At 52.9% G+C, this 23288-nt stretch overlaps 1 protein-coding gene across 2 annotated transcripts in view; it reads left to right on the top strand.

Moving 5' to 3' along the window:
- DBF4B (DBF4B-CDC7 kinase regulatory subunit) overlaps positions 1-18580 on the top strand; it is a 34826-nt gene extending 16246 nt beyond the window's left edge. For both annotated transcript variants that reach the window (XM_067022160.1, XM_067022161.1), the window contains 10 exons: positions 2954-3127; positions 3733-3783; positions 4576-4663; positions 5825-5898; positions 7892-7925; positions 9410-9455; positions 11732-11848; positions 15240-15348; positions 15487-15611; positions 16445-18580. In XM_067022160.1, the coding sequence (XP_066878261.1) occupies positions 2954-3127; positions 3733-3783; positions 4576-4663; positions 5825-5898; positions 7892-7925; positions 9410-9455; positions 11732-11848; positions 15240-15348; positions 15487-15611; positions 16445-17384 (1758 nt within the window). In that variant the 3' untranslated portion in view covers positions 17385-18580. The remainder of the gene's footprint in view (positions 1-2953; positions 3128-3732; positions 3784-4575; positions 4664-5824; positions 5899-7891; positions 7926-9409; positions 9456-11731; positions 11849-15239; positions 15349-15486; positions 15612-16444) is intronic.
- Positions 18581-23288: the final 4708 nt, after the last annotated feature.

Raw genomic sequence — 23288 nt, forward strand, 5'->3', positions numbered from 1 at the left:
TATCTGTTCATTCTAGAGACTTTGGAGAACATGGAACTGTTCAAGTAACAACCATCATGGTGATATATTTATTTTCTTGTGGATTCTTTTCTTCTTTCCCTTCCCTTCCCTTCCTCTTTCTTTCTCTCTCTCTCGTGGCTTTATTGAGATATAATTCACATACCATACAATTTACCCATTTAAATTATACAGTTCAATGGTTCTTAGTATATTCACAGAGATGTGCAAATTGTGTGATTACACAGTCAATTCTAGAACCTTTTCATCAGCCCCCCAAAAAAACAACCCATACCTATCATCAGTCACTCCCCATTTCCCTCAACACTCCCAACCCTGATCATGAATACATTTTTAATTGCCAGCTTTTTTCCCATAACCTTAAAGCATTAGCACTTTCCTATCGTTCTTACCCCTCATGGACATTCTTTGTAATGAGTATATAATATCCTTTTGAGTGGATTATTAATTTATTTAACAGTTAACCTATGGGCATTTAGATTATTTCTAAATTTTAGCTCTTATAAATAGTACTGTGGTGAACAACTTTTGGGAAAAAGCATTTGCTGTATCTGAGTCCATTACAATATTTTCTAGAGCACATCATACAGTACTTTTAGTAAGGGGTTGACAGGGGTATTTCTGTGTTTAGAAAATAGGATGGTAACACTTGGCCCAAAAGAGGCAGGTAACTGGGGAAATTGCACGACTAGGATCAGAAAGCAGAGGCTCTTTGCCATCAAACGAATGGAAACTCAGGGATGTAGAAACTCAGCAATGGGGACGGGCAGAATGAGGATTATACAGCCAGAGCGGCCCCCAAATTACATGCTGGACTTTCAGTCTGCTCTTTCATTTAGCCTTTGCTGTGTAAAAAACCACCCCAGAACTTGGGCTTAAAACAATTCATTGTTGCTCACTGTCCTGTGTACTGGCCGAGTGGTTTCTCTGCTGGTTTCATAAGGGCTCACACCTGCAGCTGCATTCGGCTGCAGGGTCAGCTGGGCTGGAAGGGCCAATGATGACCTCACTCACACAGCTGGCAGTTGGTGCTGGCTGCCTCTATGTGACTTCTCATATATTGTATGAGAAGTGTCTTACATACATCATATGTATATACACCATCATATGTACATACAGTGAGCTAGACCAGCTAATTTACAAGGTGGTCTTAGGGCAGCTTTCCCAGAAAATGAAGGGAGAAGCTATAAGGTCTCTTGAGGCCTAGGCTGTAGAACTCACACGTATTACTTTCACCACGTTCTGCTGGTCAAAAGGAGTCCAATTCAAGGGAGGAGTGGACAAATAGGCTCCACCTCCTGATGGGAGGAACAGCAAAGTCAAAGGAGTGGGTTTGTTGGGATGGGAGGAACGTGTGGCCCTGAAGTCATCTATCTTTTTGCCATATTACAGAAGATAGGCACACTCCTTCAAGCCATAGCTTTAAAGATTTTTTTAAATTGTGATAAAATGTATATGACATAAAATATGCCTTTTTAACCATTTCTAAATTCATTCTTTTAAGTTCATTGGCATTAATTACATTCATCCTGTTGTACAACCATCACTATCTGTTTCCAAAACTTTTTTCACCCCAAACAGAAACTCTGTAACCTTTAAGTAGTAACTTCCCATTTCACCTCCCCCTAGCCCCCGTAATGCAAATCTACATTATGTTTCTGAATTTGCCCATTCTAGATACCTCATATCAGTGGAATCACTGATGTTTGTGTCCTTTTGTGTCTGGCTTATTACACTTCAGCATAAGCTTTTCAAGGTTCACCCATGTTGTAGAGTAGATCAGAGCTTCATTTCTTTCTCATGGCTGAATAATTCTCCATTATATGGATAGACCACATTTTGCGTATCCATTCATCCATTGATGGACACTCGGTTGTTTCTGCTTTTTCACTATTATGAATAATGCTGCAGTGAACATTGGTGAACAAGCATCCATTTGAGTCCCTGTTTTCAATTCTGTTGGGTGTATACCTCGGAGCGGAATTGCCGGGTCATGTGGTAATCCATGTTTAGCTTTTTGAGGAACCTAAACTTTTTTTTTTTTAAACCTAAGTGTCAGGTTTCTCATCCAGTCACACTTCAGCGAGATCGTCCATCCTTACTTTCACAGGTGTGCTGGAGCTGGCAGCTACTGGCTCACGAGAACCAATTGTTACCATCTCTTTCCAGTTCCACATTCACTGAAGTCATCTGGCTAGCTTGAAATCAGCTACAGTAGTATTTTACCCCACAGAAATTGGAAAATGCTACAAAGCGGGTTTTTTCACCCGGAGAGTTGATCATTAAGCGTTTACCAGCTCACTACTGCTTATTTCCATCTTTTCTTCTTCCCACAGACATGAGTTTTGTCATTGTGTTTCCGGCACTGTGTTGGGTTCTTGGGATGCAAGATGAGTCAGACCCTCTCAGTGCCGTGACGGGCTCACAGGTAGGATGAGCAGATATTTAGGCAGCTGAGTCATAGCCAAAACCCATTTTTGTTTCAGGCTCCTATTGGTAGGGTGGTCAAGATTACCGATGCAGCGTCTGGATGTCCCAGTGTATCTTCACAGCAAACTCATGGCTTAGCCAAGCTCGAATCTTTTCCGATCACTTCAGTGTGCTCTCACTCCATGCAAACTCAAACTAGTCAAACACTCAGAGCCTCCGGGCTTCTGCTGCTGGGTCAGTTCTGGAGACAAGAACCTGTGTTTTATATATATATATATATATATATATATATATATATATATATATATATATATATATATATATAAACCCTGTTGTATTGCAGGATGATGTCTTCTTGGGGGCCTGGCACTGAACTGCATTTGGTCTATTTAAAGACATTGATTCTAGAACTTCTGGCAGCCAAGATTTCCTTCCCCTACCTCTCGATATTGATGATTCTACTTCTGCCTTTTGGGTTTTAGCCACTTCTGTGATCTGGTTTCAGGTAATTGAGGGGTTTCTGAGCAAAGAAGTAAGTTACATCGTGTCCAGCCGCAGGGAGGCGAAGGCCGAGAGCAGTGGGACAAGTCACAGAGGCTGCCCCAGCCCCAGCGAGGTCACAGTGGAAAGCAACCCAAAAGGCAGCCGTGCCAGGCCCGCACAGAACGCCGTGGACTCGGTAAGAACCTCATGGGGCAGGAAGCGTGTGTCCGATAAACGAAGGAAGTAGGCCTCGGTGAGCCCGCTTCGGCAGTTTCTGGTTTTAGTTTCATCTGGTTTATTTTAATCTCACATCTGAATTCAGGAGCTGAAACTGTCTTATCGTAGCTCTGGATCCACACACCTCAGTGACATGCTCTCCCCACGCCCTCCCTTCTGTGATAAATGTTCACGTTTTCTGGGACTTCAGAGTCTGAAGTTCAGAAACAGTAGGAGAGTCCTCTGTGAACCAAAGAGGGCTTGTTGGATTGGCCGAAGCTGGGAAGCGCGGGCTCTTCAAGAGAGGTCTCGGGACATTTGTGACACTTGATCTTGGGTGAATTCAGAATGCCCTTCACCAGGCTCCAAGCTGCCTGGGCTGCAGCTCCCTGTGGGTGACCTGAACTTGAGTGTGGCTTTACCTTCACCTCTGAAAGGTTCTCACTTCTGCCGCTCCTCAGCTGCCACTGCCCCCAGCTTTCCGAGGGATGTGACTCCCAGACGTCCTCGCCAGCCCCCGTGGAAATACCTGTTTGTGCACAGGTGGTCTCCATAGCCGCCCCCATTGCTCCTCTCTTCCGCCAGGTGCCTCTGAGTAGAGGGAAGGAGCTCCTGCAGAAGGCCATCAGAAAGCAGGTGAGCTGAGGGGGGCAGGCTGGAGGCCGGTGTCTCGGGCACAGGGGCGGAGTTAGCCTTGCCTCCCGAGGTTCTTCTGAAGCACTAACACAAAAGGCACACCGGGCAGATGTGTACAATTGTCGAGATTTTCTCCTTACAAACGAGGAAGTGGGGCTCAGAGAAGTTAAGTAATCAGCCCAGAGTCACCCAGGGTGGAGGTGCCAGAGCCAGGATTTGACTCCATGATCTTTCCAACTCCATGGCCTCCCAAGAGAACTTGGGAGAAATGCTGTGGCACGTGTCAGACTTTGTACGGCTTTCACAAGTAGCTGTTTATCCTTTTTGTGAGAATCCAGGGCCATTACAGTTAAGTGGCAGGAGGAGGAGTTAGGTGATCTTGCAAAGGAGTCGTTCAGGTGCCATCAATGGGTGCCTTGGCTATGGCTGTGACACGGGAGGGTGGTGTCGCCGGACTCGGGCAGCCAGCGTAGTTTCCTGCTCGATGATGGTGACTGTCACCGGTGTTTATTGTGTCCTTCTGGTCCCAAGGTGGCCGGAGCAGAGCCTATAGGCAGATCAGCAGTCCGTGCCCTCCCGATGCGGCCAGCCCGTGCGGAGGACAGGGTCTTCCTGGGGGGTGGGGTCAGCTGTCCAGGCTCTGTGCTCTTGCCCCTGTCTGCCCCCGCCCCGGAACAACCCCGCACATGTATGACCCGGAGCTCCCAGAAGCCAGGCCAGCCTGGCCCCTGGTGGTCAGGCCGGCGGGGGGGGGGGTCTCATGCTCCTGCCTGACTTGGCTTGTCTTTCCAGGGCAGCAGCGGCGGAGGCGGTGACGGGCGCGGCAGCAGCCTCCTGAGCAACGCCAGCTCCTGGGGGGTGCGGATTCTCCACGTGGATGGTACCCTTCCTGCCCGGGGCCTGCGGAGGGGAGGGTTGCCAGCTTTGTCTGGGAGCCTCGGCTGTGATAGGGACCAGAGTCGTGTACTAGTTGAAGCCGAATGTACTCAGTTACTTACCGTGTTGCTCTGCTAAGGTGGGGGGGCTTGGAGAGCAGCGCTAACAATAGCAGAGCGCAGGTGCTGGGAGATGCTGCTTTGTGTAACCCACACGACAGCTCTCCTCAGCTGGTGTGACGATCCTGTTTTACAAATAAGAAACAAATCCTAATATCCATGACCCCTTATCAGGTATTTATGCTGTGCTAGGAATCGCCTTATTTAATCCTCACCGCAGTCTTCTGCCCATTGTACAGATGAGGAAATTGAGCCTCAGAGAATGGATTAAGTAAATTATCCATTGTCTCACCAGGAGTGAATAGTGAGGCTCACATTCCCACCTATTTTGGCTCAACTAAATGTCATGTTCTTTCTTTCCTCTAGGGTTGCCTCACACTATAACCACCTGTTTGCAGGTTATAATAAATTTACATGAGAATAGCTGTCTTGAATCGGCCGGCCCTCACACCCAGCTGCACTTTGAGTCTGGGGTTTTTTCTCCGACCCATTGAAGGGGGATGGTCCAGATCCAGCCCTAGATCTGTGGTCGGTGGGGGGATGCGGGTGGTAGGGAACTGTGCTGGGGAAGATCCTGGTCTGGGATGCAGGGGGGTTCCATTGTCACTGGAAAACCAGCCATTTCTGACTTGTTCTAATTTCCCTGCCTTCCGTGTATTAGAGAAGCTGCAGCATGTGTAGACCCTGCTGGGTCTGCCACCTAAGGGTGCATCTGAGTAACTGCCATGGCTTGGTCTCCCCAACGGAAGCCGCTCTTCAGTAATACCTTAAAGCCCTTTATGGGTCATAAGGCACCTCCTGTTCAAGACTTGTATTCAGTGCTCCAAAGCCAGCTTAGGTACTTTTCCAGGGATAGAGGACCCAGCCCTCTCTTTTATTATCAGCACGTGCAGAGATGACACGTAGCCAGAAGGTGGCAGGCAAGGCTGGTGTGACCCAGTGAGCCAGGCTGGGTGAGAAGTTTAGTCCCCCAGCCCCAAGATGGGGCTATGCTGGGGAAATGAGGAGAGGAAGCCTCTGGCCGCAGCCCTCTGTTTCCTCCACAGAAATGATGATGCATGTGCAGCAGTTGTCTCTTGATGCGCCATGTGTGAAGAAACAAGGGCCAAAGAAGCCAGAGGTAGGTCATTCCCCTGAACTGAAGGGCAACAGTAAAGTCTGTGACAACGCTGCTAAGTCCATGACCCACTCCAGCCACCTCCTTCTGGCCTTGACTGAGAGGAGCTCGGCCTCTCGGTCAGCTCGTCCCTGGTGCTCACAGCCCTGTGTTGCCCTGTCTTCTCTCCTCCCTATGCTCCCTGCACATCCCCCATGCTACACTGAGGCTTTCATTGCGGCCTGGGCTGTGGACTGCCTGCAGGTAGTCCTGGCCTGAATAAAACATAAACACGCATGGCCTGCTGGCCAGGCTGCCCTTCTGGGGATGGCTCTTGGCCCGGGAAGGAGCCTACAGATTGCATGGGTGGCGGCAGCGGGGTGATGGTGTTGGAAATAGCTGCCATGTTCCAAATTCTTGTTTGGCTTTTCCTTCCTTTGCTGGAGTTAGAAATTGATGTGTACCACATCAAGAGAGCCGGGCTGATTTAAAGCCACGGGGTATTCACCCAGCCTGAATCCAAGGAAAAATTAAGCCCTACAGGTCCATCCAGGGCCTGATACCCAGGAGCAGAACCACATCCAAACCAGATGGTGCGCTCAGCCTCGACACCCCTCACCCCACCCCCTCTGGTTTGGGCATCTTTAGGGTTTTGCTGCTGCTGCTAAGTAGATTTACATTGCTCGCATTTGGGAAAAGTATACAATGAAAGTCTCGTTCTCCTCCAACTCCTGCTCCCCAGCCACCGAGCTCCCTCCCTGAGGTCAGCAATGTGAACAGTTTCTCAAGTGTCCTTCCAGGACTCCATCTACAAGCAGATACGTCAAAATTCCCCCCTTTTACGTGAATACACAGTATTTTTACTTTGCTTTGTTCGCTTAATGATCTCTTTTGTAGTTACTTGGGACCCTTTTGGAGCAAGTTCTGGGTGCACTCTGCTAATAGGTGAGGGCAGGTGGAAGGCTTCTTCGGGCTGTGTTTGCCCCGGCCGTGTGGCCTGGAGGAAAATCTGGAACCTCCTCCGGCCCAGAGGCACAGACAGTCATGGAGCCGTTGGATCTCTCATCCTATCCACACCCTCCCAACTCTTTAACTGATTTTTTAAAATTGGTTCCATTTGGTTTTTAATATTAACTTTGATTTGACCTTGGCCTAAAAGTTGTTTTGTTTGTTTGTTTTTATTTATTTTATTTATTTATTTTTGGCTGCATGGGCCTTCCTTGCTGCGCGCGGGCTTTCTCTCGTTGCGGCGAGCGGGGGCTTCTCTTCGTGGTGGTGCACAGGCTTCTCATCGCAGTGGCATCTCTTGTTGTGGAGCACGGGCTCTAGGCGCACAGGCTTCAGTAGCTGTGGCACATGGGCTCAGTAGTTGTGGCTCGCGGGCTCTAGAACGCAGGCTCAGTAGTTGTGGCGCACGGGCTTACCTGCTTCTCAGCATGTGGGATCTTCCCGGACCAGGGCTCAAAGCTGTGTCCCCTGCATCGGCAGGCGGATTCCTAAGCACTGTGCCACCACAGAAGTCCCCTAAAAGTTGGTTTTGACAAACACAGTCAGAGTATGCAAGATAGGGCACCGTAAGCAAGAGGCAATGTCTTCACCCTTTTCCTATCAGCTGCCCTGAAATGGCAGCCATGCCGAGAAAATACAGGCTGCTGTTAGCAAGCACCTACTCTGCGTCAGGTCTGTTACCTGCTGGAATTTCATCTGTGCCACATCCAAAGAGTTAAGTGGGAACTCCGCACATCGGCCCTCTGGCCCTTGCTCTCTGCTCTGCCCTGCATTCCCTGTACAAAGTCAGCTGCCGTGGAGATTCACGCACAGAGTTCACCACCCTTCAGGTCCCTGGGGAGGTGGAGGGAGCTGTGGTGCTCAGGTCTGCTCCAGCTCGTAGTCCAGCCGTGGGCAGGAGGCTAAGTGGGGCAGACCGGTGGCAACTCGGCTCACTGGACCCAGTTCCTCGACCCCCCCCTCCCCCCGGCTCCCTCACATTCTTAACCTATTTTCCCTTTCCATTTAGGGAACATGTCCAGCAGAGTCAAGAACACGGAAAGGTCAGTGTGATAGCTCTTCCTCATTTAATTGCCATCCCTCCCTCCCTAAATGCTTCCCCACGACTCCCTCTGTGGCAGCATCTGCTCACTTTTCTGCGGCAGGAAGCAAGTCCAGGTTGTATTGCCCCATCATGTTTCCAGGGCCTGAGCTTCGGAGGGGAGGGTGGTGGGAGAGAGGCCTCCACGAGCAAGTCCCGGGCTGCTGGGCTGGGCCTTCTCTTTAGAGCCAAGACCTCATGCGGTCGCTCTGGCTCCTGCATCCTCTGGCTGTTCCTGGTCATTGATTGAAGTTCAGCATCCTTTTCCTTCTGATTCAGGAGCAGTTTGGGGTGGGCACTTTGACAGCTGCCTACCACTTGCAGAAATGCCAGACTCCCTGAAATTGAAAAACAGGCAGATTGATAGGCCGGGCTCTGGGCTCCTCTTGGACAGCAGGAGAGTTTCTCCCCCTGGATGTTTCTCCCAAAGATGCTCTTTAAGTGGCATTTATTCGTGCACAAACAGGAGCTAAGAAAAGTCACTTGGCGCCTCTCACGTTTGAAATTCAAGGAAATCTGTAGGGGAATTGATTTTAATCACTGTCTCAGTTAATTAGAAAGACGAGAAGTCACCCCAGAAAGTAATTAATGGGAGCTGCTGCTGCGAAAGGAGAAAGGCTGCTTCTGTTTGGGCACTGGCGGCCTGGAGCAGGTCTGGGAGCTGAGAGGGTCAGGCTCTTTGGGGATTTGGTGGCTGCTAGTTCTGCCCAGGCTTCCAGTGCCTTGGCTGCCCCTTTGACAGGACTCTGGTCATTGTGGGAGCGTGGAAGTGGTTTATAATGCCTATGAGAGTCTGTAAACTGTGCAGATAGGCAGCTAGTAGGGGATGAATCTCTTGATTAATTGACTCCAAATTTGTCTTCTCAGCACCCCTTTGCCCTGTTTTTTCAGGAACCAGATTTCACTTTTGATATTTTTTTACTGTCCTTCTGCCAAGACCTCAAAACACTCTTTAGCTCCCTTCCTCACTGCTCCTCCCCTCAAAAAACCCAGGATCCTCATGGAGAATTCTGTCTAGGAGCTGTTCTCAGGCCCCTTGGGATTCTGAGACACGAGGAGTAAAGGTCTGGGAAGGAGCTGAGGCTTTTAGCAGAAACCAACAGGGGCTAGGTTTCTCCCATGCAGCCAAGTTTCTGACGGTCGAGGTCGACAGCGTCCAGCACCCACACACAGGAGGCTGAGGGCGGGCACACCTAGGACCCCGGGCACCCTGCAGCCTCTCCCCACCAAGAGTTGCTGCCTCTCTCCCAGGTAGAGGCTGGAGGAATTAGGAGTGGGTGCCTCGCTCTGCAAACGGAAAGGCTCACCTCGGGGCGGCGAGTGTTCCAGCTCCGAGAGCCTTTTAGGCTTTGGCAGAGCCTCGCCTCCCTGAGCATTTCCTGCAGGTAGAGCTCAGGCCCCGCACCGGAGCACACAGATGGCTAACGGGCGCACTCTTGCTTCCAGTGGCCAGACTGAAGGCACCGTTCCTCAAAGTCGAAGATGAGAGCAGGTGAGTGGGCCACCAGACGCACATGGAGGAGAGGTACTCGGGGGCCCCAAGCTGCCATGAGGACATGGAGCCCCTCAGCCCTGCACTGTTGTCTTCCCCGGAAGCCCCTTTGTCCCCTCTGTCATGGAAAAGTCTCACACGGTGCCTCCCAGCCAGCACTCCTCGTGCTCATGAGTCAGAGGTTAATGATCCTGTGTGTGAATTCCCTCCTTTTAATGCTCTGCTTGTATGAATCCGTGGTGTCCCATCCAGGCTCAGTTTTGCTCCTCGTTTCCCCCCACATGTACACTGACACTTAATACCGAATCATTGCTGGTGTTAGTGCTAGTACAGTCTTGGATGAAGTGAAGATCTCTGGGGTGATATTGGGGTTCCCTTGTCAGATCACCTTGTACTTGATGAAGCCTTTCTGTTTGGCTGTGTAAAACCCTTTCCTGGTACATGTTATCTTGTGACACAGCCCTGGGTAAAACTGGCATGAGAGTCCATCCTCTTCCCAGTGGGGAAACTGAGGTCAGAGAAATTAAGGGACATGAACACGGCCACTTTGCTAATGAATCTTAGCCCAAAGCTAGAATCCACATCCAGCCTGGCGCCCTCTCCATTCTGCCCCGTCTGTCCCCCATGAGGGCCCCTTCTTACCTAGAGCAGGAAGGTCACATCAACGATAACCTGATGAGCTGTTAGCCACCTGGGTTACCACGGACTCTTCCGTAGAAACTAGATCAGGAGTCTATGAGAATCTAGAATTAACCCAAAAAGTTTTTTAAAAGAGAAAAAGCCCACATGTACCCAGCAGCAACTCCTGCACCAGAATTCTCTGTGTCCCTCAGCTCAGGTGGGCCAGCTAAAGACCCAGCCCCAGGAGCCTGGCCTGCCCGCCCATCCTCCAGGTGGCACCGGCACACAGTCCAGAGTTGGCTCTGGCAGCTCAAAAGCCAGTAGAAAGAACACAGGGATGGAAGGGAGGCCCTCTCGTCTGCTGTTCCAGTGGGAGGCACGTCCTTCACACTCAGCCCCTTCACAACCAGCTAAGTCAAGTAGTTGTGACTCCAGCGGGGTGGCTAAGACACCGCCAGGGCCTCAGTATCTCTGCACACGGCATGCACAGGCCGTGTCACTGTTAACCGGAGCAGGGTACATGGGTTTGTGTGCCCCTGGCATCGTAGGCAAGATCCAAGTGGAGCTGAGCTTTCTCACGATCCTTTTTTACTTGTGGTTCTAAAGCAGGCGGTCTTCAAAGCCCAATGTAGCCACACCAACCCCAACTTTCCAGGCTCCTAAGCAGGAACAAAGGAACATGGAGGAGGCGAAAGGCGGGTACCAGGGCTGTGAAGGGCGCCTCCTTCTCCTTCAGGGTCCAAGAAGACTTTTTTTTTGGCTGTGCCGCACGGCTTGCGGGATCTTAGTTCCCTGACCAGGGATCAAACCCGAGCCACGCCGAGTCTTAACCACTGGACCACCAGGGAAGTCCCCAAGAAGACTCATTTGTTAATTCACTCCTGAGGCCACGGGGCTCTTACTGTGCCACCCAGCAACCCAGGGCCTGCTCTCCTCTGGAGCACCGGCCACTGCAACCCAACACGGTGTGCCCAGGGTTTGCTGAGTATCACAGATCACCAGATCTGGCTCTGAAAGTCTCCTGAATGTGAGCAACTTGAAGCAAACCCCCCAAACCACTCAGTATAGGTCTGACTATCCAGAACCTTCACTGTGCCTCTCTTTTCCTTTCAGAGCACCACCCCTCAGATAGTACAAAGGACCAGCCCAGAGCAAAGGTGTTCCTCTTCGTGAAACAGGAGGATCACTGTTCTGGTTTAAACATCCTTGCATTTAGATTCTGCCAGGCTAGAGTCCTCAGAGGTCACCTGAAGGTCGAGAAACAAAATGGAAAGATGGGAGGAACTAGATCAGGAGTTGCGAGACGTGGCTTCCCATCTGGACTTGGCCACTTACAGATCGTGAGCCCTTGGGCAAGTCACAAAACCTTTTGGGCTTCGTTTCCTCTTGTGTAAAACAGGGTAACACCGTTGTTCCGCTCAGCTCAGAGGTTACAGGATTCAGGGGAGGCAGTAAGTGTAAACAGTCTTGGAAAGTAGACAGGAAGAGTGTTAATTTAAAATATTAATCTAACCTAGTAAGGGAGATGAGAGCGTCGTTCTAGAATTTAAAAGTTGGGCAGGTGAGAGTGGAATTCTCGGGAGTTGGGCCAGCCCCCCTTCCTCACCCTTTCCACTTCCCCACTGTAGTCAAAGTGGAAGTTTTCTGTGTTTCAGGAAGTTTCGTCCTTTCCACCATCAGTTTAAATCCTTTCCTGAAATTTCTTTTCTGGGACCCAAAGACGCAAGTCCCTTTGAGGCCCCGACGACTCCAGGCAGCTCACACCATACCAGGTGGGTGTTTCTGGTTCCTGAGTACCAAGAGCCGGTTCCAGGCCAAAGTCCTCTCTGTCAGGGGCCTGCTGGTCAGATTTGGGAATGGCCATGTGTTAGCTCCTTAGGCGAGGTCTATTCCGGGAACTTAGCCCAGAGAAGAGAGACGCCAGGAGTGTTCATCCGTTTTATTTGGTGCTCTCCATCCATACTGAAGAATTTGACTTGTGTCCAGAGGGAAAGAGGCCGGTTTCTGAAACTCGGATTATAGACCACCTTCAATAGAGTCCCCTGGGGTCCCTTTAAAAATGCAGGGTTCTGGACTCCACACTCATAGAATCACAGTCTCTGGTGATGGAGCCCCCAAACCTGCATGTTCATGGGCTCCCCATGTGATTTCAGTGCACATCAAAGTTCAAGGCCTTTTGGGCTAAACATGGGGGCAGGGGATCTGGGGGACCTGCCACACCGTGTGGTCCAGAGTGGCTTGTAGGCTGGTCGGTACTCCTACTCTGCAGGTGGGTGAGAGTTTGAACCTTCACTGACCAAATCACAGAAGGAAGGCGGTTCGGGTGGTGGCCTGGACACCTTCTCAGCCCCTTTCTAACTTGTGGGCCACAGGGTTAGTTTACAGACCAGGAGGATAGAAGGCAGATGTTCAGCCTGAGGGTCCCCAGGGCCAAGGAGGACCTGTGGCTCCCGCCAGCAAACAAGGGCCACGTGGTCAGGGAACCGTGCCAATGGTAAGAAAAACAAAGGGAACGTGGCAGGAGATGGAAAGCAGAGGAAGGCAGAACAGGCTGGGGTGAAGTCCAGGTGTCTGTCATGCCTTTCCCAGAAGGTGCAAGGGGCAGCAGAGAGGAAGTCATGAGGCCGATTGTCATATTTTGGTTCAAAATTCAAGAGTTACAAAGGGTTTAAAGTGAAAAACCTATATTCTGCACCCATCCCCCAATCTCCAGACTGTGAGTCTCTCTCCAGAGAGAGTTTACGGACAGAAGTACGTTGTGTGCCCTTTGTTCCCTCTTCTCACAATACTCTTCCCTGTGCTGGATCTCCCTTTTCCACTTAATATATCTTAGATTAATTTCTATTAGTACCTAAGAACCATCTTCATTCCCTTTAATGGCTGCAGGGTATCCCATGGTATGGATTTACCGTATTTTATTTAACAGACACGTAGATGACTTCCAGTCTTTGGCTATCATAAAAAGTGCTGCAGTGAGTAGTCTTGTTCAGAGTAAATTTATGACTTTTCAAGTATATTTGCAGGATAGATTCCTAGAAGTGGAAATGCCAAGTCAAAGTGGTATTTATAAATTTGTATGTATATTTATAAATATAAATGCTTATAATTTTGAGAAATGCAGCCAAATTGCTTTTCATGGAGGTGATGCCGGGCTACGCTGTCACCCGCACTGGACCAGAGCCCGTTCCCCTATCCCCTTGGCTAATACTGTGAGCTGTCAGACCTGTTGACTTCGGCCAATCTTATAGATTAAAAACCATATCTCAGTGTGATTGTAATTTTAATTTTTTTTCTTTTTATGAATGAACTTAAGTATGTTTTCCTGTGTTTGATCATTTGAATTTCTTTTTGTGTAAACCTTTTTCATATCCTTTGCCCATTTTTCTATTCAGTTATTGATCACTTACTGATTTGTAAGGAGCCTTTTGTGTTTCAGGGAAATGAGCCCTTTGCTATGTTATTAGTTATAAATATCCTCCCCAGTTTATGGTTTGTGTTTTAACTTTGCTTATGTCTTCTGCCGTGCATATATATTTTTTAATTGCATGTAGTTGAATTTTTCAGCTTTTTTCTGTTTCCTGGGTTTTGTGTCATACTTAGAAAGTCCTTAGGGGAATATTTTGGACCCATTGAGTTTGCTGGCACAGCCAAATACCAATACTCTATAGGCTGTTAAAAATGCAGGACTGACTACAAATAATAAATGCTAGAGAGGGTGTAGAGGGAAGGGAACCTTCCTACACTGTTGGTGGGAATGTAAATTGGTGTAGCCACTATGGAAAACAGTATGGAGTTTCCTTAAAAAACTAAAAATAGAGTTTTAGGTTTTTCTGTTTGTTTGTTTTTATTTATTTATTTTTGGCTGGGTTGGGTCTTTGTTGCTGCACGCGGGCTTTCTCTAGTTGCGGTGAGCGGAGGCTACTCTTCGTTGCAGTGCACGGGCTTCTCATTTTGGTGGCTTCTCTTGTTGCAGAGCAGGGGCTCTAGGTGCATGGGCTCCAGTAGTTGTGGCACGCAGCCTCCGTAGTTGTGGCTCACGGGCTTGGTTGCTCCGCGGTATGTGGGATCTTCCCAGACCAGGGATCGAACCCGTGTCCCCTGCATTGGCAGGCACATTCTCAACCATTGCGCCACCAGGGAAGCTGAGAGTTTTAGTTTTGATGCCATATGATCCATCAGTCCCAAGACATGGAAGCAACCTAAATGGCCATCGACAGATGAAGGGCTAAAGAAGATGTGGTGTATACACACACACACACACACACACACACACACACACACACACACAGAGAGTGGAATACTGCTCAGCATAAAAGACACTGAAATAATGCCATTTGCAGCGACATAGGTGGACCTAGAGATTATCATACAAGTGAAGTAAATCAGGTAGAGAAAGACAAATACCATATGATAGCATTTATATGTTGAGTCTAAAAAATAATACAAATGAATTTATTTACAAAACAGAAACAGACTCACATAGAAAACAAACTTATGGTTAGGAGTTTGGGATTAACGATACAAACTACTGTATATAAAATAGATAAACAAGAAGGTCCTACTGTATAGCACAGGCAACTATATTCACTCTCCTGTAATAAACCATAATGGAAAAGAGTATGAGAAAGAAAAAATACACACACACACACACACACACACACACACACACACACATATATAAACTGAATCACTTTGCTGTATAGCAGAAACTAACACAATATTGCAAATGAACTATACTTCAATTAAAAAAGAACTCAAAAAAAATACAGGACTGAAATTCAGAGAAGAGGTCAGGTTCGAGAAAGATGTGAAAGTCCTCAGTGAAGGTGCAGCTGTGCGGGTCAAGTGAACATGGGTCTGGGTGCGCGCGCAGAGCCGGAATGTCCTCCGGGATTCTTGCTGCCACTCTTGCTGCCGTCCTCACCTGTGGTTTGAGATGTGTGGGCATGGACAGGACAGAGCTAAGAAAGGGTACTTAAGGGAGGCCTCCCCTTCCTTGCTGCCTCTCCTGATGCCACGTGTAGGCAGGCCAGCCTGTGCCTGCCTGGCTCTGGCCATTTTGGCCCATCCCCGCCCTGGTCTGGGCTCCAGGCCCCCGAGCAGCAGTTCCTGCTCTGAGGGCCCCAGCAGTGACCACTTTCCCCCACCCTGTCCCCTCCCCAGAGAAGCCAAGGACCAGGAGCCAAGCCAGCGATCGGCCGCCTGCACGGTGCCCAGGAGGAAGAAGGGGTACTGCGAGTGCTGCCAAGAGGCCTTCGAGGAGCTGCGCGGGGTGAGCTTCTTCCCCACCACACGCAGCAGCTCCCAGCCTGTCCTGAGGCCGCCTGCCCTGCCTGGTCTCTCCCGCCTGGTCCGCTTGTTTCCCGCCCTGGTCTGGTCTAATGCCCCTGCCTCCTCTCACCCTGGGCAGCATCTTCAGAGCCCCCAGCACCGGGGCTTTGCCCTGGAAGCCCGCCCGTACGCCGAAGTGGATCGGATCGTCGCCCAGCTGAGCCACGGCTTTGCGGACATCCCCTTCCAGGCCAGCCTCCCCGGGTGAGCGCCACCGCGCCGCCCTGCCGCGGGTGGCGGGCACGACCTCCCTGAGGTGGGAAGGACCCTCAGGTTGGCGGCAGCAGGGACCAGGCTATGGCGTCCCTTCCCTTTCTTTCCCACCATCTTCTGTCCTGTTTGTTCAGGGGCGTTGGGGTGGGGGAAGACCTCCATTTGTGGCTTCAGCGGATCAGATCAGGATGGGCCCTGATCAGAGTGTGGCTCCCTTTTTAACTCCCGGGCATCGCCACAGTTGGGGGCGCAGGAGGAGCAGTTCAGCTGCTGTTTCCTGGCATGCGCCTGGTCGTGTGCCTTTCTGGCCTTCTAGAAGTGGGGAGGGGGATTCCTGGGTCCTTCCCAGGTGGGTGAAGAGGAGGACCTTTCTGCTTCTCTAGACATTTACCCCCGGAAAGGATTGCAGGGGATTCAGCAGAATCCCAGGGCCCTCTGAGCCCCAGCTTCCCCCTGCTGCCCACTGAGGAGCTGTGGCTTCACCTCCCACCCCAAGTCTCCACCCTGGGCAGCCTCCCTGGGCTCAGGTTGGAAAGCCAGGACCTGTGCTGCTTTCTCTAGCGACCAAAGGGCACAGCCTCCTGTGTGAAGTTAATAAATGGAATAGCCTCTAACCTATTCCTCTGGCCAGCCCCGAGCACAGGCCACAGAGCCAAGAACGGGCCTCTCACAGGGACCCAGAATGGCCAGCTGTCTTCAGCACAACCAAAACACAGAAGGCCCCCACTCTGCCCTCAGCCCCAGCCTCAGCCCAGGAGAACCCCAACTTGCCACCTGCTCTGGAGTTGAACGCTATGGCCCCCTGGGTGCTTTTATCCCCACAGGCAGCCAGGCTCCTTGGCTTCCGATTGTGACCCTCTGTGTCCTGAGACTCCGCCTCCCAGCCAGCCTTCCTGTCTCAGGGCAGCATCTCCCAGGAGGAGGAAAGAAGACAATCACGAGGCCCCAGACGCCTCAGAGCACGATGGGACAGTGGGCGGCATGAAAGCACCAGCTGAACCTGTGGAGGCTGGCAAGATACCTGGACCAATAGCAAGGCACCAGGAGCTGGGAGGGTCGGCTGACGTCTCTGTGGACCCCCGAGAGACACCAGCGTCCAGGAGCCCTGCTTACCAGAGCCTGCTGACCAGCTCTGGATTTGCTGGACCCTCCTCTGGCCCAGACCTGGCACCTGTGGGCAGCAAGCGGAAGGTTCAGTTCCCCAGTGGCAGTGCCGAGAAGAGGCCAGGGGTGTCCTGGCCACAGGCCTCATTCTTCGTCCCGAGAGCCCCCAGCCCCTGTGGCACCAGGACAGCCAGTGGCAAGCATCTTCTCTCCCTTCCCCTTCCAGGCTATGAGCCCAGGCCTCTGGCCTCCCTCCAGCCCGTGTGCCACCAGCAGACCTGCCTCTCCCTCACGGGCCCCTTTCCCGGGCAGCCCACAGGCAGGCCAGCCGACTTCTGGGCCACACAGTCCCCCTGGCCTGGGGGAGGATGGCCCCCAGCATCTAAGGATTCTGAGGGCGCAGCCTCTGGCCCAGTCTCCCAGCAGGCTGAGCAGCTCCCCAGCGGCCCCGCAGCTCCCGGCCAGCTGCCAGCCCACCTGCACTCAGCTGCGGGCACACAGACCCCAGGAGGACCTGCAGAGAGCCAGGCTACCTCTCTGCCCTCACCCCTTCCAGCCAGCGGCGGGGCCAGCTGCTCCCGATGGTTCTGGACACCCCAGCCTCTCCCTGTCTCCCAGTCCCAACCCCAGCCCAGTGCCAACAGAGAACTACTCCTATGAGTCCCCCTGGGCACGCAGCTCTGGGGCCAGACAGCTCCCGACTCAGGGCAAGTTACACCTCTGCCGAGCGCTGCACACCCAGCCCGGGCTGACCAGGCACACGGGAAGGAGCTGCGCCTGGGGCCTGGCCCTTGAAGTCCACGTGAACAGCTGTGGTCACGGCCAAGCTCTGTGGGGTTGACGGGGCCAGTCCTCCCACCTGCCAGGTCTTCAGGTGGGACCAAGAGGGTCTGGGCTGGGGGCTGCCCTCTCCCCTTCCTCCAGCCATGGCTTGTGCAGCCGTGGCCAGCTGCCCAGGCCAGGAGGCAGAGGCAAGGTTGGCGTAGGGAGGGATTTGAAGAGAAGCTAGAGCAGCAGGCGCCCTGGCCTGGCTTACCGTCCCTCTGCAGGCGCTTGCTCTGCAGAGCCCAGAGGGTTAGTTGTCAGTGTTCAGACACCCCTCCAGCCTCCTTTCCCACAAGCATGTGGCTCTCCTGCTTTCTGAGATGCCTGCGTGTTGTCCCCTCCCCCAACCCCCCACGCTGGTGCACACAGATCCTCAGGAACATATGAAGCAGAGGAGGGGCTCGGCTGCGCCACTTCCAGAGCTCCCTCCCTGCTGCACTTAGTGGGGGTCCGGCACTGACCTCTCCCCTGAGCCCAGGATGTAGCCAGAGCCCCCTCTGGGGACCCCTCTCAGCTCTTCCCTGCCACTCAGCTCTGGCTGCCCACCCAGAGTTTGGTTCCAGTCTCAGTGGCTCACCTGCCAACTTCTGCAATCACCCTCCTCCCTCTCTCCTTCCCCAAGGACCTCCCCCCATTTCTTTCAGCCAAGCCATTAATCTGGAGACAGAGATGAGTTTGCTATCGATTCTTTGGCCACTTTTTTTTTTTTTTCTTTTTTTACATTTTGTACTGTGGTTCTTCTCACCCTTCTCTGCCTCTGTGTGTTTGTCTCTTTAAATGTGGAAGCTACCAGAAGCCTGGTGCCATTCTGTATCTTATTTTGGAGGAAGAAAGGGGGGCCTAGCTGCGGGTGAGGACCTGAGTTGTTAGTTTGGAAATCGAGCAACTATGTGTACAACCCTCATAGAGGTCATGTTTGTCCTTTTTATGCCATCCTGTTAAACTTCACAATCTTGGTTCAGGAGATGTAAAATAAATTTGTTAATAACAAATAGCAAAGAGAGCGGGGCTGGAGTATGTGTGTCGGGCCTTGATCTCCCCTCCAGGGACCTGAGCAGGCTGACAGCCCAGCAGATACAGACAGAACAACTGGTAAAAGGACGGGCGCCTCTTGCAAGTGGGAGAGCATGTGTGGGTGCCACCACCCTCCTGAGGGCTGCAGGGAGGTGGGGCCGTCCTGTCCAGTCTCCTCGGGTCATTCACTGGCCCTGCTGCCCACTGAGTGGTCGCCTGCCGAGGGCATGCTCGCCGCCCACTCCCAAAGAGACTCCTTTGCCCTAATGGGCGTTCTGCTCCAGGCCCTCTCCCCTTCCCTGGGGCCCAGACAGTGGCTTCCTTCTGAGCTCCCTGATGGATGCATCCCTTTCCTTTTGTGACACATGGGCATGCCTCGTTCCGCCACTGCCTTTCCCATGAGCTGCCACTCTGGGTGGGGAGCTCCCCCACCCCTTTCTGAGACTTCTGATAGCCTCACATGCTACTCACTCCAAGACCGATGCACCAGGTCCTAATGCCCTCATCACCATCTGCCCAGGACTTCACATCCAACTGTATGGAACTCCCCTCCCGTTTCAACAACTTCCTGTGACCTTGGACATCACATCTCTGCCAGGTCAAGCCCCAAGGTAACATCTCTCCACAGCCATGTCTCTGTTCTGGCCTCCAGGATATAAGTTGAGAGGAAGCCAGGACGTCTGAGATCTGAGCCAGGACAGGTAGGTGCTGCTTGACATAAATTAGGCCCCTTGGTGGCTCTCCACACGGGGAATGTTCAAACCTTCCACTCCCTCCCTCTCAGCAGGTGACCTTGGCCCAGACTCAGCAGGCACTGCCTCGTCCTGCTCAGCATCCCCCTTCAACATCTGACTCTCGAAGGATGCAGTGTCCTTCCTCCCTGCTCTCCCCAGCCCACCTCGCCAGCCTTGGCAGTTTCCTCCTCCAGCTCGCCACCTCTCCTCTCTGCCCAGAAATTCCAGCCTGGAAAACTCTTGCGTTGATTCAGCAGCTGAAAGAAAGCTCCCTCCTGTTCTCCGGCTCCTTCCTGCGGTCTACAGCCACGGCCTCCATGCCTGAACCTCCTTCCCTAGCCAACCTCTGTGTTGGCTCTGCCTGATGCACTCCAGTGGGATCTTCCGTTCCAAGGTCACCGGATAACCTGATGATGACCAAAGTCAGGTGTCTTCTCTCTTTTTCCACCTTGAAACCGGGCTCCCCCACTCCTGCAGGCCCCGCTTTAGCCTGGATCCCCTCCCTCCCCAGCCTCTGCCCTCCCTGCCATGTGCACTGGTTCCCTGAGCAGCACAAGCCTCCAGCCCTCCCTGCCTCCCCTAGATGTGAGCCTGGGACCTTGTCCTCGACTCCGAGCTCTGGCTCTTTCAGGCCAATTGGTAGCTCCACCCCTGACTCACTTCCGAGTTCCAGTCTTCACCTGTGCCGGGTGGGAAGGCAGGAGATTTAGCCGCACTCAGCATAAGCCCCTTTACTACTCCGGGCCTCGGTTTTCTCATCTTTAAGTGAGGGGGCTTGTTTGAGATGATTCCAAGCGTCCTTCCTCCGATAATAAAATACCATAACCTCCTAGGAATCCCCGTGTCCCTCCTGTCCTGCTGCCACCACAGAGGGACTCTGCTCCGAGCCTGGATCCCCTGCCCGCTTCGTCATATATCTCTCCTGTTTCCTCTGCCAGCCCCAAGGCCCTGCTGTGCACTCGCCCTGCTGACAGTGCTCCCCTTAACCCACCCTGCCTCCCTGTCCTCTCCGCCCCCTCCTTCTCGGACCCCGTCCAGCCAGACCATCGCGGGCAATCCAGTCCCGCGTCCTCACTCTTGGGCCCTGACCTAGAATGACCCTCCAAAAGAGCCGGAATGCCCACTCTTCAAGGCACAGCTTCCATATTTTCCACGAACCCTGTAGCCTTCAGGCCACGCAGGCCTGAGTTTAAACCCAGATCCTGCCACCTTGTGGCCTTGGGCAAACTCCTGAAAGTCAGTTTTCTTAATCTGAAAAATGGAAGTAATTGTCATTGCCACGTCACCAGGAAGTAAGAATTCAATCTTATGTCAGCGAGGTGCTGGGCACGTTGTAAACACTCAGCAAACGAGCTTAGTATTACATCCCCCCACCAACACACACAGCTGTGAGGCCTCCCTGCTAGACATTTCAACAGGTGAATTTCACTCCTCTCCCACCTCATGATGGCTCTCTGACCCATAGCCCCATCTCCAGTGTAAATTTGTGGATGAAGCTGCTGAGGGGCTCTGTGAGACACCCCATCCCTGGGCGCCCCACTTTCCAACAGCCGGTTCCCCAGAACTCCAGGAGGATCCCTTGCATGGGACAGGAGGGGCAGTGGAGCCAGCGTACCGTTGGCACCGCGGGGGCAGGACTGCATTTGTGCACCGCGAACCTCTCAAAGGATGGGTGCCCCCAGGATTCTGGCACTCCAGGCACCTCCAACTCCTCCCTGAGGCGAGGCCTCAGAGCTTCAGAGATCAAAGGAGGGGGCCACGCAGACGACCAAGAAGGAGAAGCATGAGGCTTCCCTCGGAGGGATATTCGGACGATAAGATAAGAACCGTCCTCTGCTGGTGGAAAGAACAGGGCACTGGGGGGGACCCGGGAGGAAGCGGAACGAACTTCTTAGTCCACCCCCCACCCCTCGATACCATGTCATCAGGCACAGTCTCCCCACGTGCTGGGTAGAGAGGACCCCGAGGCCCCCAAGCCATAAAAGAGTCCCTCGGGTCCTGGACAACGGCCAGGAGCTGGTTTCCTCCTTGGCATCGTAAAGGCAACATGAACAGTGTGAGCCCAGGGTGAGTGAGCCCTTCCGTCAGCAGGCACTGCTCTGAGCACCTGAGGCTCATCCACTCATTTATCTCCCCCACAACACCGCAGGGAAGACTTTCTAACCCCCATTTCACAGATGAGGAAACCGAGGCTCAGAGAGGTTGCGGGACTTGCTCAAGGTCACACAGCGGTTAACCAGGATTGGGACCCCAGTGGGTTGCCTGGAGCCCTGAGTCCTACCCTTACCCACCTCACCACCCTGCCCCCTTGCCTGGCGTGGTCTCTGCTGCAGGCCTCGCAGACTAGGCAGGGGGCCTAGACTGCCTCTGTTGGCAGGAATCCCCGCCCACCATGCCGCCTCAGGGCGGGGGCAGCAGACACCCCTTGCTGCTGGGACTAGGTCTTGGTCCCACATAAGCCCAGCTTCGCCCCTGTGCAGGAAAATTTGAGGGGAAGATTGGCTGAAGGGCAGGAAGAATGTACAGGGAAGGAGGCCCCAGCCTCCTGATGGTAGGGGGGCTCCTGAGAGAGGGCTGGGGCTGGGGACCAGAGCCTAACAGCTCCCCCAGAGGGTGGCCCGAGGATGGCATCAAGACAGCAGTGGCCACCAACCTCTGATTTCTTCCACGTGGGGAAACAAGTGATGGGCAGAGGGTCCAAAGGGGCCCCCACCATAGCTGTGGGGTTAGGGCGGGCGCTCCCCCAGGGAAACCAACCACCGTTTGAGGGGGAGACACAGGTCCTGCCCTCAGGGGCCCCCAGCTAAGGAGAAAACCATCCTTGCCATCAGGGGCCAAGTAGGATGGGGCAGCAATCCCTACCCTTGTGTCTTGTGAAGTCCCAGTCTGAGGAAAGGCTATCTACAGCCGCCCCCACCCCCACCCCCGACGTCAGGTGGCAGATTGCGTGAGGGAATTGAAGCAAGCCTCCTGCTTGGGAGCACACGTGCAGCTTGTAGCAGAGCTGCCACTGAGGGCAAGATGGGGAGGAGGGGCCTTGGGCGAGGAGTGGAGTATGGTCAAGGGAAGGTCAAGCTGTCCAGCTGGGTCTGCTCAAAGCTGGGAACCCAGAGAGATAAGGGGCTGTTGGAGGCCAGTGGGCCCTACAATTGAACTCCAGGGGAGCTGGCCCAGAAAGCCACGGGAGACATGTCACTCAGGGCCAGCAAGATCTCCTCACCAGGAAGACCAAGGAACCAGGGCCACAGAAGTTGTAGGAATGTGCTTTAGCCTAGGAGGTCCAGGCCACAGATTGGGGTCTCTGTGTGGTCTTGGGCATGTTGCAGGAGGGGATCCAGACTCCCACAGGCCCAGAGCCCTCCATGGTGAAATGAAACCCCACCTATCCTGGGAGGCCCTGTAACATGGCAAGGGTAAGGTAGGACAGACTCACCCTGGTGGTGTCTGGGGTGCCAACCAAAGGGGTAGAGGGTGGGATAGATGGACCAGATGGGCCAGCCCCTTCTAGGTCCCAGATAGAAGGCAAAGGTGGGGATAGGGGTGGCCAGGGAGGAGGGGGACCCTGGAATATGGGATGTACCTCTCACCAACCAGCTGTTTGACTTTGGGAGGCTCGCATAGCCTCTCAGAGCCTTAGTTTCCCCACCTGTAAAATGAGAAACACAGTTTCCCCCTCCTGGATAATTGTGGATTTCCAGGGAATATCACACAGTAGGTCCTAATTTCTCAGAGCCCCTACACCCTGGAGGAGGTTTCCAAGATGTCTCCAGGATGAAGGAACAATTGACTCAGACTTGCTGAGCATCTGGGTCTGGAATGGCAGGTGGTTGGATGGGGGGGAGGGGGAGTCACCCTGTCCCCAGCACTGATGTCAGCGCCTCCTGGGAAATCGCCTTCTCACCTCTCCTGGGCCTAAAATAGAGCTGGGGGGGCCTGTCACGAGCCAGAGGCAGCTCCCTCCCTGGCAGAGGCCCTGGGTCCCTGGGGAAGC

Source organism: Kogia breviceps, chromosome 19, assembly GCF_026419965.1.
Source record: "Kogia breviceps isolate mKogBre1 chromosome 19, mKogBre1 haplotype 1, whole genome shotgun sequence".
NCBI classification, from domain to species: domain Eukaryota; kingdom Metazoa; phylum Chordata; class Mammalia; order Artiodactyla; family Physeteridae; genus Kogia; species Kogia breviceps.